The following is a 16,512-nucleotide window of genomic DNA, read 5'->3' as shown; positions in this document are numbered from 1 at the left end:
TCCCCTTCTCCTTCCTTCCTTTCTTCACTCACTCCCTCTTTTCCTTCCTTCCTTTCCTCCCTCCCATTCTCCCCTTCACCTTCCTTCCTTCACTTCCTCTTCCTTCTTTTCCTCTCCTCTCCTTCCTTCCTTCTCTTTCTTGGCTCACTCCCTTTTTTCCTTCCTTCCTCTCCTCTCTCCCCTTCTCCTTCCTTCCTTCTCTTTCTTGGCTCACTCCTCTTTTCCTTCCTTCCTTTCCTCCCTCCCATTCTCCCCTTCACTTTCCTTCCTTCCGTCCTCCCTCCCACTCTTCCCACCCTCTTCATTATCATCCTGTTTTTCTTTCTTTTCTTTCTTCCCCCCCTTCCTTGCCTCGCTTCCTCCCGTTATCCTTCCATCCTGTTTGTTCCCCTCCTTCTTCCTTCTGCACCCCGCCCATCACCCCCATAAGGCACCTCTGAGTGGCGGTAAAAAAAAAAAAAAAATCCACAGGAAAGCAGTTCAAAATTGAAAACCAGAGAGATCTTTAGAGGAGGCCGGAGCTGACGTCGCGACGGTACGACGGACGATCTTGTAGGTCCAGCTGATTTAAAAGTTTCAAAACCAGGCAAAGCCTCTTAAAAATTCCTCCGAGAGATCCGATACCCAACTGCTTCTCGTAAGATCCGGAGGGGTTGCTCCCAAATAGTAAAATGGGATTTCCCACGAAAAGGGGAAGAGAGCCCAGCCAGGCCATCCCTGGACTCCCCCCAGGCTCTTACCTTCGTAGCCCGAATGGATGCGCTCGGCGATAAGCAGGCAACAGGGCTGCCCCTCGGCGCTGTCCGAATCCCGCACCTTGGTCAGGTAAGGGGTCAGCCGGAACGGGTAATAGCGCAGCTCCCGTCCTCCAGCGTGGGCTCCGCTGAGAAACAAATGCCTGCAATAAGACCAAAGGCCAAGGGAGACCAGGACGAGCAGCAGAGCAAGAGGGGAGGGGGGGATGTCCAGCCCCTCCGCCATCTTTCCTCCCACCTCCCAGGGAGGGGGGGCTCCACCTTCTCCCCACAGGGATCTCCCTCTCCCCAGGGGGATTCCGGGATCTCTTTCTAAGTCTTTTCGTCCGTCCGGTTAGTCGGATCGTTAATGAGGCTCTTTTTAAGGCCAGGCCGGGCTTTGGATGCGAAAGAAGGTGAGGGAGGAATTTTCAGCCCGAAGAGCCGAGTTCTAATCCAGCCCCGGGGCGACGCAACTCACCTGATGCGGCAGAAGACGGATTTCTCTTGGGTGTAATCCATGGCGGCTGCAGTTTGAGAAAGGGAGAAAGAAAATTGCGGCCAGCGGTCAACACCCTTTGGCCTGAGAAACTGGAAAAAATGGAGGCTTTTTTTCCCAAATTCCTCGCTCGGGCCTCCGGTCTCGTCCGACGAACAGCATTAAAGGCAAAGAGCTTTAAACGTCCAAAGCAACAGGGATTTTAAAACATTTTTGTTTTAAAACATTGCCTTTATTACAGATAGTCCTCGAATTACGACCACGATTGAGCCCAATTGCTAACTAAGGGAGACGTTTGTGAAGTGACTTTTGCCCCGTTTTATTACCTGTCAAGTTAGCAGGACAGGTTATTAAGTGAATCTGGCTTGTCAAAAGGTCGCCAAAAAGGGGGATCGCGTGACCCCCGGGGCACTGCAAACCGTCATAAATAGCAGTCTGTGGCCAAGCGGCCGAATTTGGATCACAAGACCGTGGGGTTAAGTGTGAAAAACGGTCATAAGTTGCTTTTTTCAATGCCATTGTAACTCTGCACAATCACTAAACAAACTGTTGTAAGGTGAGGGCTACCTATATTTTAATAACTCAAAGACAGCCAATATAGCTAATATTGCTGCCTCCTATTTTTCTTACAACAACCCTGTGAGGTAAGTTGGGCTAAAAGAGAGTGATTGGCCCGAGTTCACCCAGCTGCCTTTCGTACCTAAGACAGGATTAGAACTCACTGTCTCCTGGTGATGGACCCAAAGTCACTCAGATGCCTTTCATGCCTAAGGTGGGACTAGAACTCACGATCCCCTGGTGACTGGCCCAAAGTCAACCAAAGATGGCTTTCACAGCTATAGCGGAACTAGAATTCCCAGTTTCTTCCTTCTTAACCTGGTGCCTTAACCACTAGTCCAACTCTCCTAGAGGTCTTGGATACCCATCAAAGGACAGCTGTTATCATCCCTCCTGCTACCAGGATCGTCTCGATAGCAATGGTTCAAAGATTGGTGGACTTCAAGAGTCCCCTCCCCCCCTCACAAGCTCGCGAGCGATCGCCCACTTACTGGCAGAGGGGCAGGCGCCCCAGGAAGGCAGGTGGTACGGAGCTGTGGAGCCGTAGAAGATGCTGACGTCTTGGGGAGCCAAAAACTCGGCAAACTTCGCCCCCTTGAAGACCTCTCTCTTGCAGCGCAGGATGAAGGCCGCCTGGTCGGAGATGTAAAGGATTTTCCCCGTGGTGAAGGACACGGCAACTGTGAAGGTGTCCTTTTTTTGGCAAACCGGAAGAAAACAGGAAGGGGTTGAGCTATGGAAGACACTCCCTAAAACAGGGGCCTCCAACTTTGGGTAACTTTACAACTTGCGGACTTCAACTCCCAGAATTCCCCAGCCAGCCACATAGGGTAACTTTCTTCACAGATGGTGGGTATGCAGTAAACGTAATATATCTTGACTTCAAGCAAAGTGAAACGAAAGACCTGACTGGGGAATTCTGGGAGTTGAAGTCCACAAGTCTTAAATCAGGGGTCTCCAACCTTGGGTAACTTTACAACTTGCGGACTTCAAATCCGAGAATTCCTCAGCCAGCCAGAGGAGATAATTTTCTTAATAGATGGTGGGTATGCAGTAAACGTAATATATCTTGACTTCAGCGAAGTGGGGGGTGGAAAGCTGGCTAGGGAATTCTGGGAGTTGAAGTCCACAATTCCTAAAGCGACCAAGGCCTGCCCTAGAAGTTATTCTGGGCCCAGAAACATGGGAGTGGGGAGTCAGGCTAAGCAGTTCCTGGCAGAGTCTAAGGATGGTTGGGGAGGATGGGACTGGAGTCCAGCATATTTAGAGGCCACGAAATCAGACCCATCAACCCCAAAGCCCATGCCTTAGTCCTGATATCTGAGAACATAGCAATGGCAAACTATCAAGAGTTGCCCTCAAGAGGAGGAAGGAGGAATCCTTCATGTTTTGCCTGCAACAAACTTGGGGAGATATCTAGACTGACCCAACAGCATCCTGCTGTGGGTGGAAGGATCTCCCTCAGTTTTGGACTCACAACTTTTATTGTGACACTAACACCAACTCTCAATTAAAGATGATGGTAGACAGAATATAGCCGGAATAAGCAATGCTATTTAAACTGCCTTGTGAGAGGTTCGGTTAAGAGTTTTCAGAGGACGTTTTACCTCAGAGGGTCCTTGATTTACGGCCAAAATTAGGACAACTTCTAGTCCAGGGGTCTCCAAATTTGGCCACTTTAAGACTTCTGGACTTCAATTCCCAGAATTCCTCACTCAGCCAGCCTGAGGAATTCTGGGAATTGTAGTCCAGAAGTCTTAAAGTTGCCAAGTTTGGAGACCGCAACTTCTAGTCACTCAAGGGATGTGTCGTTAAGTGAAGGGCTCCTGATTTTACCACCTTTTTTTTATTGTGGTCATTAAGCGGGTAACACAGTCGTTAAGCGAATCTGGCTTCCCTACTGACTTGGCTTGTCAAGTCGGTCGCAAAAGGGGATCAAGTGATCCCGAGGGGGACGGGGGAGAACGGACGGACGCTGCAACCATCATAAATAGGAGTCAAGTTTGCCCAGAGTCTGATTTTTTTTGTCATCACGTGACCACGCTGCAAACGGTCATTAAGTGCGACAAAAAACATGGTCCCGGGTGGCTTTTTTTTTTCGGCGTCGTTGCAAACTTGGAACGGTCACTAAGCGAGGACTGCCTGTCCTCGGGGAAGGAAGCTCAAGGCAGCCAGACTCACGGGGTTTTTCAGGGTGTATTCGGACGTGATGTTCTCCAGTTCCTCGATGGTGTAGGTGGACATATCCAGAGTGCAGGTCTGGCTGTCGTCGATGCTCCATTGCTGATAGTAATCCTGGCTCGCTAAACGGCGGGGGGAAAAACAAGAAGAAGTCGATCAGCATGAGAATCTGGATTTATTTCAATTTATAGGCCGCCCCACCTCGCTATTGACCTTCGCCTGCGGCCGGGACTCCACAACAGCCTGGACCTCCATTTTACAAGAGGAAAATAACCCATCCTCCATACTGGGGAGCCCCTTGGGATGCGGCACAACCCAAAGCCCTCGTGGTGTGAGGTTGTGGCTCGCTCGGGAAAGGCTGGCGGTTCCCCCTTACAAGTCACCAGGCCGCTCCTTGGAGCAGTTGGTTCTCAAACTAGGCCACTAGGAGATGGATGGACTCCAACTCCCAGAATTCCCCAGCCAGTCTGCTTTAAGATGGGTGGACTTCAAGTCTGAGGATTCCCTAGTCAGTTTGATTTAAGATGGGTGGACTTCAACTCCCAGAATTCCCCAGCCTTCATGTTTGAAGTATGAACTTCAACTCCCAGAATTCCTCAGCCAGCCTGCTTTAAAATGGACGGCCTTCAAGTCTGAGAATTCTCTAGTCAGTTTGATTTAAGATGGACGGCCTTCAAGTCTGAGGATTCCCTAGTCAGTTTGATTTAAGATGGGTGGACTTCAATTCCCAGAATTCCCCAGCCTTCATGTTTGAAGAAATATGAACTTCAACTCCCAGAATTCCTCAGCCAGCCTGCTTTAAAATGGATGGCCTTCAAGTCCAAGGATTCCCTAGTCAGTTTAATTTAAGATGGGTGGACTTCAACTCCCAGAATTCCCCAGCCTTCATGTTTGAAGAAGTATGAACTTCAACTCCCAGAATTCCTCAGCCAGCCTGCTTTAAAAATGGACAGGCTTCAAGTCCGAGAATTCCCTAGTCCCTAGTTTGATTTAAGATGGGTGGACTTCAACTCCCAGAATTCCTCAGCCAGACTGCTCTAACATGGATGGACCTCAACTCCCAGAACTCCTCAGCCAGCCTGCTTTAAAATGGACGGCCTTCAAGTCTGAGAATTCCCTAGTCAGTTTGATTTAAGATGGGTGGACTTCAACTCCCAGAATTCCCCAGCCTTCATGTTTGAAGAAGTATGAACTTCAACTCCCAGAATTCCTCAGCCAGCCAGCTTTAAAATGGACGGCCTTCCAGTCTGAGAATTCCCTAGTCAGTTTAAGATGGGTGGACTTCAACTCCCAGAATTCCTCAGCCAGCCTGCTTTAAAATGGATGGCCGCCAAGTCTGAGAATTCTCTAGTCAGTTTAAGACGGGTGGACTTCAACTCCCAGAATTCCTCAGCCAGCCTGCTTTAAAATGGATGGCCGCCAAGTCTGAGAATTCTCTAGTCAGTTTAAGATGGGTGGACTTCAACTCCCAGAATTCCTCAGCCAGCCTGCTTTAAGATAGGTGGACTTCAATTCCCTGGGAATTCTGGGAATTGAAGTCCCCACATCGTAAAGCAGCCCCGGTTGAAGCGGGAAATGACCCACCTTGGACCTGCTTCACGCAGGAGAGGGCATACTGGAGGGTGGCCAGCGTGCCCGACTTCCCCTTGCTGCGTTTCTCGGAGGGCAGACGGATCTTCATCTCTTTGAGGGCTTTCATCAGTTCCTTCTGCGTCTTCACGCGGGCCGACTGCTCACTGCTGCAAGGGGGGAGGCAAAAAAAGGAGAGGCCGGTCATCTACTACATCCGAACTAAGACTGTGTTGTTTCTCTGTGTCACACAATCATCATCCTCTTCATTTAACGACCCCCATAATCCCTTGCGGAGTAGAGCCTGGGCGACTGAATGGAGCTGAGTGTTTTACTGGCCGGATGCCCTGCCTGTTGCCAATGAGGAGTTTTGTTCAGCAGATATATTTCTCATTGTGCCGAGAGAGAGAGAAATATCTGACTCTACCTAGGATCGAACTCACAACCTCCTGATTGTGAGGCGAGAGAGCTCCACCTCTAGGCCACCGCACCACGGCTAAACTGAGGATTAGGTGTAGTTTGTTGTTGATTTTTTAATGTTAATACTCTCGGTTTCAACATTTCTATTTTAATTGTCTATACTATTGAGAACAAGGCACCAAAAGTTTGCTTGATACTTCAAGCAATTTATTAAATAAACTAAAAAAAACAAAAATAATAATCTCGACCCAATAGTTTGCAATAAGTATCCCTTTTGCTCTTTTTCTTTCATGCTGCTGTGATATCATATCATAGGGTTGGATGGGACCCTAGAGGTCTTCTAGTCCACCCCCACGAAAGACATCCTTACATCATCCTGGTCAAACGGTAATCATGTCATTTCCCATCCTTTCCCCCGTTTTCTGTTATCTTTACTTTCTTCTATAAACGGGGAGATTAGGTAGCTATGGCCCCCCTTTACGATCTCTGGACTTCAATTCCCAGAATTCCTCAGCTGGCCATGCTGGCTCAGGAATTCGGGGAGCGCAAGTCCAATCGATCGTAAAAAAAAAAAAAAAAAGAGTCGTAATTGTAAATATTCTTCTGTACTTCCTTGGAGTAAAGTCAATATTCTTATTTACTTCCCTGGAGAGGAAGTAAATTCAGATTTTTCCCCCCCCCCACAACTTTGCTCTCTCTCCCTGCTAAACATTCCTGCCCGCTCATTCTCCAGAACTGTGTGGCACACAGGTGCGTTCTAGAAAGGCCCCACCTGCCCATCCCAGTTTACCTGCAGCCGCTGGTAGAGGGATTGTCCTGCTCCGAGCTGGCACTCAAAAGGCTGTAGGCGATGGAGCTGCTGGGAGGAGACGGGCTCTGCGAATTGGAGCTGGGGAAGAGATGGGGGAACAGGTTAAGTCCTCGACTTACGACAACTGGAAGCAAAACTCCCGTTGCTAAGCAAGGCAGTTGTTAAACGCGTCATTACACACGACTGTGCCTGATTTTACGACTATTTTTTTTTGCCCCCGTCGTTAAGCGAGTCACCCGGTGGTTAAGCGAATCCGGATGTCCTCCATTGACTTCGCTTGTCGGACGCAGGCTGGGAAAGTCGCGATCATCGGACCGGGGGTCCCGCGCAGGGACCGTTTGTTAAGTCGCCTTTTTCCAGCGCCGTCGTAACTTGAATCGGTGGCTAAGCAAATGGTCGTAAGTTGAGAACTAGCTGTACCATACAATTCTGGGATGACCCTGCTGACCTTCGAATGGCCAAGGCTTTACAAACTTACAACCTGTCATTGAGTGACCGTTCAAGCTTACAACAGCCCTGGAAAAAACTGACTTAACGACGTCCTCACACTTATGACCGTTGCGGCATTCCCCAGTCACGTGATTAAAATGCGGGCATGTTAAAATTTGTTGCGGTGTCCTACAGTCACAAGACACCCCCCCCCCATCTATGACATTCCCAGCCAGCTTCCGTCAAGGAAGGAAGCTGGGCTCACTTAACGATGTACAATTCGCTTAACGACCTCCGGGTTTCGCTTGACCACCGTGGCAGAAAAAACCCAGCCCAAGGCCGTAAGATCGGACGCGATTCACTTCAGACCCGTCTTGCTTAGCGAGGGAAATTCATTCTGGTCATAAGCCAAGGACAGACCCCTCTCCCTACCTCTTGTTGCTCTCCGTGGTCTCCAGGAGAGCCGAGTCCTTCCCATTGCCGCTGCTGTTCGAACTACTGTGTGAATCGCCGTGAGATTCATTGCCGCTGGAGCCGTTGCTGTTAATGTCCATGTCGTCGGTGGTCTGGCCCTGGGCGTCGCTCCCACGAGGAGCCCGTGTCCTGCAGGGGGCGCCGGAGCTGCCACTACTGCTCCCGCCCCCACTGTTTCGGCTGGATTCGCACCCGGCACTCATGCCTGCTTGTGGAATACGTAGCCTTGGCCTCGGAAGAAATAACAGGGCGCTCAACGCTATAAATCCCGGGTGGAGAGAGAGAGACGGGGAGCTTTGCCGGCGAAAACGGAACCACCTTCTTCGTAGGGGGCTGCGGGGGGCCAAGCAGTTTCATTCAGGAGCACTCATTTCGTACAGAAGGCCTACAAGGGAAGACGTAAAAAAAAATAAAAAAAAATCCACAAATATAAAATAGAACTTTGTGCAGGAAGATCACCCCTTGGTGCCCTTTCCCCTAGCCGAATCCCCGCCCAATGGTGTTCCCTTCCGTTGCTGAGGTCAAAGGTGAGCCCTTAGAACAGGGATCAGCAACCTTAAAACACTCAAAGAGCCATTTGGATCCGTTTCTCACAGAAAAGAAAACACTGGGAGCCACAAAATCCTTCCCGTGCCTGACTATTTCCTCAGCGGCCACAAAACTAGCATCTGTAGTTGAATTAAATGTTCTGTTTTCTTCTGAAACTTTTCTTTTGTTGGACTGGTTGGCCTACCGGGGGTCAAAAAGCTCAATAAATTGTGTGCCGGTGGGTATCACACATTGGCAGTTGTGACGCATATTTTGAGTGACAGGGAGCCGCAGAAGAGGGATGAAAGAGCCACATGCGGCTCCAGAGCCAGGGATTGCCGACATCTGCCTTAGAACGTCTCCATTTGCAATGCTGCTAAAATCTGGTTCCCACACCACCATTTTGGAAAACTTGAAGATGGGTGGACTTCAACTCCCAGCATCCCCCAGCCAGCACTGTACTGTTAGTGCTTAAAACTTCGCTTTGCTTTCTCAAGTTCTTACTAAGCAAAATAAAACTCGCTTCCTAGGAGCTGATGATGGATTCAAGGAGCCGGCGGTGACTGGATCCAGCCTCTAGGATCTCATCCTGTAATTCCCCCCACCCCCCGAGTTTAAATCTACAGGCCGATCTCAGGTTTTGATCTAACAGAGTTTTCTGCCTCCCCGATACAAGGATCGCAAAGATCTAGGCAGTCCTCCATTTATGATCGTCGTTGGGACTGTAATTTTAGTCACTAAGTGAGCGATCAGGCGACTGGGCTCAATTTTATGAGCATTATTACCGCGCTCATTGGCCTCGTTAAGCGAATCTGGCCTCCCCAGTTGATTTTGCTAAATGGTCTTCGACTTACAACCCCATTTTACGACCCTGTTTCCGGCGGTCATTAAGCAAACGGTGCAGTCGTTAAGTGAATTGTGCGGCTGTATAAGCGAATCTGGCTCCCCCAAAATTGATTCTGCTCGTCGGAGGCTAGCCGGGAAGGTTGGCTCAAGTTGATCTCAAACCATCAAAAAGGGGAGCCAATTTGCAATCGGGGGTGGGGGGGCGGGGGGAGGATTGGTGGTGTCTGCAACAGTCATAACTCCGAGGACAGGGTCATAAGTCACTTTTCCCCGAGTCTGTCATAACTTTGAAGCATTGTTAAACAAAGTTGTAAGCGAACGATTCAATCTATGTTCCTTCTTTGGGATTTAAGCACTGTTTGTCAACCAGGGAAATGTGGACTTCAACTCCCAGAATTCCCCAGCCAGCTCAGCTGGCTGGGGAATTCTGGGAGTTGAAGTCCAGATACCTTTCAATTGCAAAAGTGGAATCAAACTTCCCTTGCAAAGGAAAGACTGTGGAAAAGACTGAATATTTGCGAAACAAAAGCCAGTTTTTGAAGGCAGACTCACATCCAACCTAGTCATTAGCACTGCAAACAAGCCCGGCCCTCCTCCCAGCCAAAACACACACACACACACACACACACACACACACACACACACACACAATCACACTGCCAACTCACAAAGAAACCCCCTTACTTTTGAAGCCACCAAGACAGCTGTCAAAACACCAGCAAATCCTTGCAAAAGCCTCCCAAACCGAGCCCGCAAAAAAAAGGGGGGGCCGCTTAAAACCATCCTCCTACTCTCCAGCAAGCGTCCCCACACAGCTGCCCCGCGGCTGGGGAGCATGGGCCCTGTAGTACCAGCCTTCCGAAGGGCACCGGGGGGGGGATTGGGGGAGGTGGGGTTTAAAATTAGAAAGCCGTGCCTAGCGATACGTGTAGGCGATTGCAGTTGTCAACTCCCAGCCGAGCTGCAAAAAATGTCACAACAAACCCGTCTTAGTACAGGATGTACTTTTTTTTTTCCCCCTCCCCGAACAGGAAATTCTATAAAAGGCAAGGGGAATTTTCTTTAAAAAAAAATAACTTTAAAGCTGGGTTTAAAGAAACCATTTTGTCTTACAACCCGACAACGACAACAACAACAATTTGTGTTTGCTGGGCACCCCCAAAAAGTTGGGGAAAATCCAAGCACCAAACCGTTTCTTTGAAAGCTGCACTGGGGGGGTTTTATGAGACCCCCGCAAATCCCGATCAGCATTACAGTGGGACCTGTTTGCCCACGGGAGGGAGGGAGCTGGGCGGGAAATGGGTTTGTTTTGGGGGGGTTCAGCTGGCCAGCCCCCCCCAAGTCAGACCATAGAGAGGGGAGTGGCGATCGGTGAATCCCACCCCTCTATGGGAAGAGCCCCGAGACTCCCTTTCTCGGCAAACTTTTTCAGAAGGGTGGACTTCAACTCCCACAATCCCCTTAGGGGGGGGTCGGGAGGGTGGGGAAGAAACGGAGCTTCATGGGGAATCCTGGGAATTGAAGTCCACCCTCCTTCTTCAAAGTGACCCAAATTGAGAATAATTTAATTTAATTTAATTTATATTCCGCCCCTCTCCGAAGACTCAGACCTCTCTGCTTTATTAGGTGCGCTTTGACAAGTGGGGAGGGGGAAACTCATCCAGAGACACCCCCAAAACACCCCTCCGATTTCCGCCGCCCCCGCCCACACACACACCCACAGAGAATCCTAGGGCAGGAAGAAGGGCCCTTCAAAGTCATCTAGTCCACCCCTCCCTTGCCCAAGGCAGGACAAATAAGCCGCCGTTTCCCTTGAAACGCCCCCCTCCCCACTCCTTCCCACCGCCAGGCTTGCCCTTCTACAGAATCCTAGGGCACAAAGGGCCCTTCGAGGTCATCTAGTCCACCCCACCCTTGCCAAGGACAAATAAGCGGGTCCCAAACCTACCCCCAACCCCACCCTAAAAAACAGATCAAAAGGGAAAGTGGCATAGAAAGCAGCTGACACCGAACCTCCTCCTGCTGCTTCTCCGTCTTCCTCGGGGCGGGGGGGGGTTTCTCCTCACGGCCACGCAGACTGACCCTCCTTTCAGACCCCCCCCATCCTCTCCGCCTTGCAAGACGGCCAACAGACGGTCCCTTCCCTCCGTCTCCCCCTCCTCTCCCCTCCCTCCATCCTTCTCCTGCCGGCCCCGCCTGCAGCACATGGCCGAGACGGGTGCTTCGCAGCGCCTGCCACCCCCCCTTTCTCGGATTACGAAAGCGGCGTTTGGCGGAGAGAACATTTTGTTCCCTGCCCCGGCCCACGTGATGCCCGAGCTGGGCTTGCCAGCCACGGCTACAGCCGCCGCCGCCGCCATTCTGGAACCCTCTCTTAAGGCGGGGTTCCCACTTTTAAGGGAATTGGAAGGGGCCTGGGAGGTCATCTAGTCCACCCCCACCTTGTACAGGCAAGAGACCTGTACAAGGGGACTTTTTCTGATCGACAAGCTCAGCATCTTAGCCACTGGAGCCACCTTAAATCAGGCCCTTTCACCGTAACAGGGTCGGAAGGGACCCGGGAGGTCATTTAGTCCAACCCGCCCCCAATGCTCAATCAAGCAAGAGACTTGTACAAGGGGGACTTTTCTGATCGACAAGCTCAGCGTCTTGGCTACCGGAGCCACCTTTAAGTCAGGCCCTTTCACCGTTAACAAGAGTCGGAAGGGACCTTGGGAGGTCATCTAGTCCAACCCCCACCCCCTCCTCGCTCTATCAGGCAAGAGACCTTGGTACAAGGGGATTCGAACCGCCGAGCTTTTCTGGATGCCGCTGAGCCACCTTAAATCAGGCACTTCTCCGAGATAAGCCAGCCGGTTAGATCGCCAGCCAGATCTGGAAGCCCCCCCCACCCACCCACATGGCTGGATTTGGACGCCCCTCCGCTTTCTTGCACGGGCACTTTTTGCATGCCCACTTTTCTTTTGCACGCCCGTCGTCAAAGGATATATATATATAGATATATCCTTATCATATAGTTTAATATATATTTAATATATTAAACTATATTATATATAGTCTAACATATTAAATATTAAGATATTTAAATATATAAAAATATTTAAATATCTTAAGTATATATTTAATATATTAACTATATATATATATATATTTAAATATAAATATATTTGCATGCCCGTTGTCAAAGGAGATATATATATATATAAAATATTTAAATATCTTAAGTATATATTTAATATATTAAACTATATATATATATATTTAAATATAAATATATTTATATATTTATACAAATATATTAATACAAAGTAAATATAAATATGTTTATACAAATATATTTATTCAAAGTAAATATAAATATGTTTATACAAATATATTTATACAGATATATATATATATATATATATATATATATATATATATATATATATGAAAAAAAAAGGCTAGAAACTAGCTGCCTGAAAAAAAAAAAGCCTAGAAACTAGTATATTGTGATTTCACTGAACTAGGACTGCATAAAAATCTTGGTTTACGTAAGAAGAACCTGGCTAAAGAGAAATGCACGTAAAGGCCTACGAAAAGAAAAGAAAACATAGATAGATAGATAGATAGATAGATAGATAGATAGATAGATAGATAGATAGATGGTAGATATAGAGATATATAGACAGACATATAGAGATATAGATATATATAAATGCAAAAAATTAAAATCTCAGGTGTTTTCCCCGCGTCATGTTAAATAAGTTAGTTAAAATGTTTAAAATTTTGGTTAAAATCCTAGCTTAAAATCTTCCAAGAAGACAGACATATATAGATATATATATATCCTTTGAATAAATATATTTATATTTAAATATATATATATATAGAGAGAGAGTTTAATATATTAAATATATATTTATATATGATAATATATATCCTTTGCATAAATAGATATATATAGTTTAATATATTAAATATATATTTATATATAATATATATCCTTTGTATAGATATAGTTTAATATATTAAATATATATTTATATATGATAATATATCCTTTATATAGATATAGTTTAAGATATTAAATATATATTTATATATAATATATATCCTTTGTATAAACATAGTTTAAGATATTAAATATATCTTTATAGATTCTAATATATATCCTTTGTATAAATAGATATAGTTTAAGATATTAAATATATCTTTATATATTCTAATATATATCCTTTGTATAAATAGATATAGTTTAAGATATTAAATATATCTTTATATATTCTAATATACATCCTTTGTATAAATATAGTTTAAGATATTAAATATATATTTATATATTCTAATATACATCCTTTGTATAAATATAGTTTAAGATATTAAATATATATTTATAGATGATAATATATATCCTTTGTATAAATAGATATAGTTTAATATATTAAATATATATTTATATATTTTAATATATATCCTTTGTATAAATATAGTTTAAGATATTAAATATATATTTATATATTCTAATATATATCCTTTGCATATAGTTTAAGATATTAAATATATCTTTATATATTCTAATATATATCCTTTGTATAAATAGGTACAGCTTAAGATATTAAATATATATTTACATATTCTAATATATATCCTTTATATAAATAGTTTAAGATATTAAATATATATTTATATATTCTAATATGTATGCTTTGTATGAATAGATAGATACAGTTTAAGATATCAAATATTTAATATACAACAATGAAAAAAAATATAATATTTTAAACTACTCACGGGGGATCAGCAGGTGGGGTGAGGGGAAAAAAAGAGGGAGGCGATCGATTCTTTCCTGGGGAGGGGGCGGTTGAGGGGAGGGGAGGTTGTGGGATCCTGGGCTTTATCCGACGCAAGCCTGAGCCGGGGCGAACTGCTCGCCGGCTCCACGCGACCAGTTGGCGGTGGTTCCCTCGCTGACCGCGGGCATTCTCCTTTCTCCTGCGGGCGACCGAGAAGCCGCAGCAACAGCAGAAACAGCAGCACCAGCAGCAGCAGCACCAGCAGTAATAACAGCAGCAGCGACTGAGCTCCTTCCCCTCGGCCGACTCAACCGCTTCTGGCTCTGGCAAAAAGGAGGCGGCGCGTTTTGTATAAGCCGAGAAAAGCAGAGCGCTCGCCTCCTCCCCCCGCCCAGCTGGGGCTCCGCTTACACGCCCAGCTCGCACGTGTACCGTGGCGCTGCCGCCAGGAGGCCCCGCGGCCCGCTCATTGGCTGGACGGGACGGGCCAATCGGGCGGCGGCGATTCCCGACTGCATAATTAAGAGCGGGGCGGGGCGGGGGGAGAAGAGAAAGAGAGGGGGGCGGACTCAAGTGTAGCCTGCGGTGGGAAGGAAAGGAAAGAGAAAGGAGAGGGTGGAACGTCAACCCGGCGCCCTCCGTCCCGGCGTTGGATCTGGCAGGTTGTGGAAGGCATCGGTAATCAAACGGGGTGACAGGGTGGGAAAGGGACCCTAGGTAAGGTCATCTAGTCCAACCCCCCTGCTGATGCGCCGCAAAGATAAATTCCCTCCTGTGTCCAATCACACTTAGCCAATAAAGAATTCTATTCTGTTCTATTGTTTAGTTGGAAGGGGACCTTGGAGGTCATCCAGTCCAACCCCCTGCTGATGCGCCACAAAGATAAAATCCCTCATGTGTCCAATCACACTTGGCCAATTAGTTTGAAGGGACCTCAGAGGTCATCTAGTCGAACCCCCTGCTGATGCGCCACAAAGATAAAGTCCCTCCTGTGTCCAATCACACTTGGCCAATTAGTTCGAAGGGACCTCAGAGGTCATCCAGTCCAACCCCCTGCTGATGCGCCACAAAGATAAATTCCCTCCTGTGTCCAATCACACTTGGCCAATTAGTTTGAAGGGACCTCAGAGGTCATCTAGTCGAACCCCCTGCTGATGCGCCACAAAGATAAAGTCCCTTCTGTGTACCAATCACACTTGGCCAATAAAGAATTCTATTCTATTCTATTGTTTAGTTGGAAGGGGCCTCGGAGGTCATCCAGTCCAACCTCCTGCTGATGCACCAAAGATAAATTCCCTCCTGTGTCCAATCACACTGGGCCAATAAAGAATTCTATTCTATTTCTATTGTTTAATTGGAAGGGACCTCGGAGGTCATCCAGTCCAACCCCCTGCTGATGCGCCACAAAGATAAATTCCCTTCTGTGTACCAATCACACTTGGCCAATAAAGAATTCTATTCTAGTTTAGTTGGAAGGGACCTCGGAGGTCATCCAGTCCAACCCCCTGCTGATGCGCCACAAAGATAAATTCCCTTCTGTGTACCAATCACACTTGGCCAATAAAGAATTCTATTCTATTGTTTCATTGGAAGGGACCTCAGAAGTCATTTATTCCAACCTCCTGCTGATGCGCCAAAGATAAAATCCCTCCTGTGTCCAATCACACTTGGCCAATATTCTGTTTTTGTTTAGTTGGAAGGGACCTCGGAGGTCATCCAGTCCAACCCCCTGCTGATGCGCCACAAAGATAAATTCCCTTCTGTGTACCAATCACAGTTGGCCAATAAAGAATTCTATTCTGTTCTCATTTAATGAACAGAATGACGAGAGTTGGAAGGGGCCTCAGAGGTCATCGAGTCCAACCCCCTGCTGATTTAGTGGATCTTTGTCCACTACAAGAAATTGGTTATCCAATTTCTTCTTAAACTCCTCCAGCAATGGACTATCCACAACTTCTGGAGGCTTTCTGTTGCTTAATCAACAGCAGAATGACAGAGTGGGAAGGGACCTCAGAGGTCATCCGGTCCAACCCCCTGCTCAAGGAGGAGACCTTGTACCACTTGAGACAAATGGTTGTCCGCTTTCTTCTTAAACCCCTCCCCAACTTCTGGAGTCAAAGCTTTCTGCTTAACAGAATAAACAGAGTTGGAAGGGACCTTCGAAGGTCTTCTAGTCCAACTTCCAGCTCAGGCAGGAGACTCAGACAAATGGCGGTCCAATCTCTTCTTAAAAATCTCCCGTGTGGGCAGCACCCACAACTTCTGGAAACAAGCCGTCCCGCTGATTTACAGGTAGTCCTCAACGCATGGCCACAATTCAGCCCAAAATTTCTGTTGCTAAGTGAGGCAGTTGTCAAGTGAGGTTTTGCCCCATCTTACAACCGTTGTTCCCATCGTTGTTAAGTGAACCACTGCAGTGCTGAAGTTAGAAACGCAGCTGTTAAGTGAATCTGGCTGTTCTGCCCCAGCTCCGGATTTCCCAGGATATTGACACGGATCAACGGGGCTGCTTAACTGAGATCATCCTGGTGTTATCACAATTAACAGAATAACTGAGTTGGAAGGGAGCTTGGAGGCCTTCTAAACCAACCCAAAATCGAGATCATATACTATTTCACACAAATGGTTGTCCAATCTCTTGTTAAAAAAACTTCTAGTGTTGGAGCACTCACAACTTCTGGTAGCAAG

General features: G+C 46.9%; 1 protein-coding gene across 8 annotated transcripts in view; it reads right to left on the bottom strand.

Annotated features, from left to right (window-relative positions):
- The window catches only part of PER1 (period circadian regulator 1), a 60,050-nt gene that overhangs the window by 15,289 nt on the left and 28,249 nt on the right, over positions 1–16,512 (bottom strand). For 2 of the 8 annotated variants that reach the window (XM_087891660.1, XM_087891665.1), the window contains exons 1-8: positions 13,823–14,248; positions 7,634–8,060; positions 6,752–6,850; positions 5,557–5,711; positions 3,973–4,094; positions 2,283–2,484; positions 1,216–1,261; positions 741–898 (exon numbers count right to left, since the gene is read on the bottom strand). In XM_087891660.1, coding sequence (XP_087747786.1) covers positions 741–898; positions 1,216–1,261; positions 2,283–2,484; positions 3,973–4,094; positions 5,557–5,711; positions 6,752–6,850; positions 7,634–7,878 — 1,027 coding nt within the window. In that variant the 5' untranslated portion in view covers positions 7,879–8,060; positions 13,823–14,248. Of the gene's footprint in view, positions 1–740; positions 899–1,215; positions 1,262–2,282; positions 2,485–3,972; positions 4,095–5,556; positions 5,712–6,751; positions 6,851–7,633; positions 8,061–11,062; positions 11,308–13,822; positions 14,255–16,512 lie in introns of those variants that run through there. The other 6 variants (XM_087891662.1, XM_087891666.1, XM_087891664.1 and 3 more) reach the window with 6 other exon arrangements.

This window comes from Pantherophis guttatus, chromosome 4, assembly GCF_059756535.1.
Source record: "Pantherophis guttatus breed Tessera chromosome 4, ASM5975653v1, whole genome shotgun sequence".
Classification (NCBI taxonomy): Eukaryota; Metazoa; Chordata; class Lepidosauria; order Squamata; family Colubridae; genus Pantherophis; species Pantherophis guttatus.
This window is presented reverse-complemented; position numbering and strand designations above follow the sequence as displayed.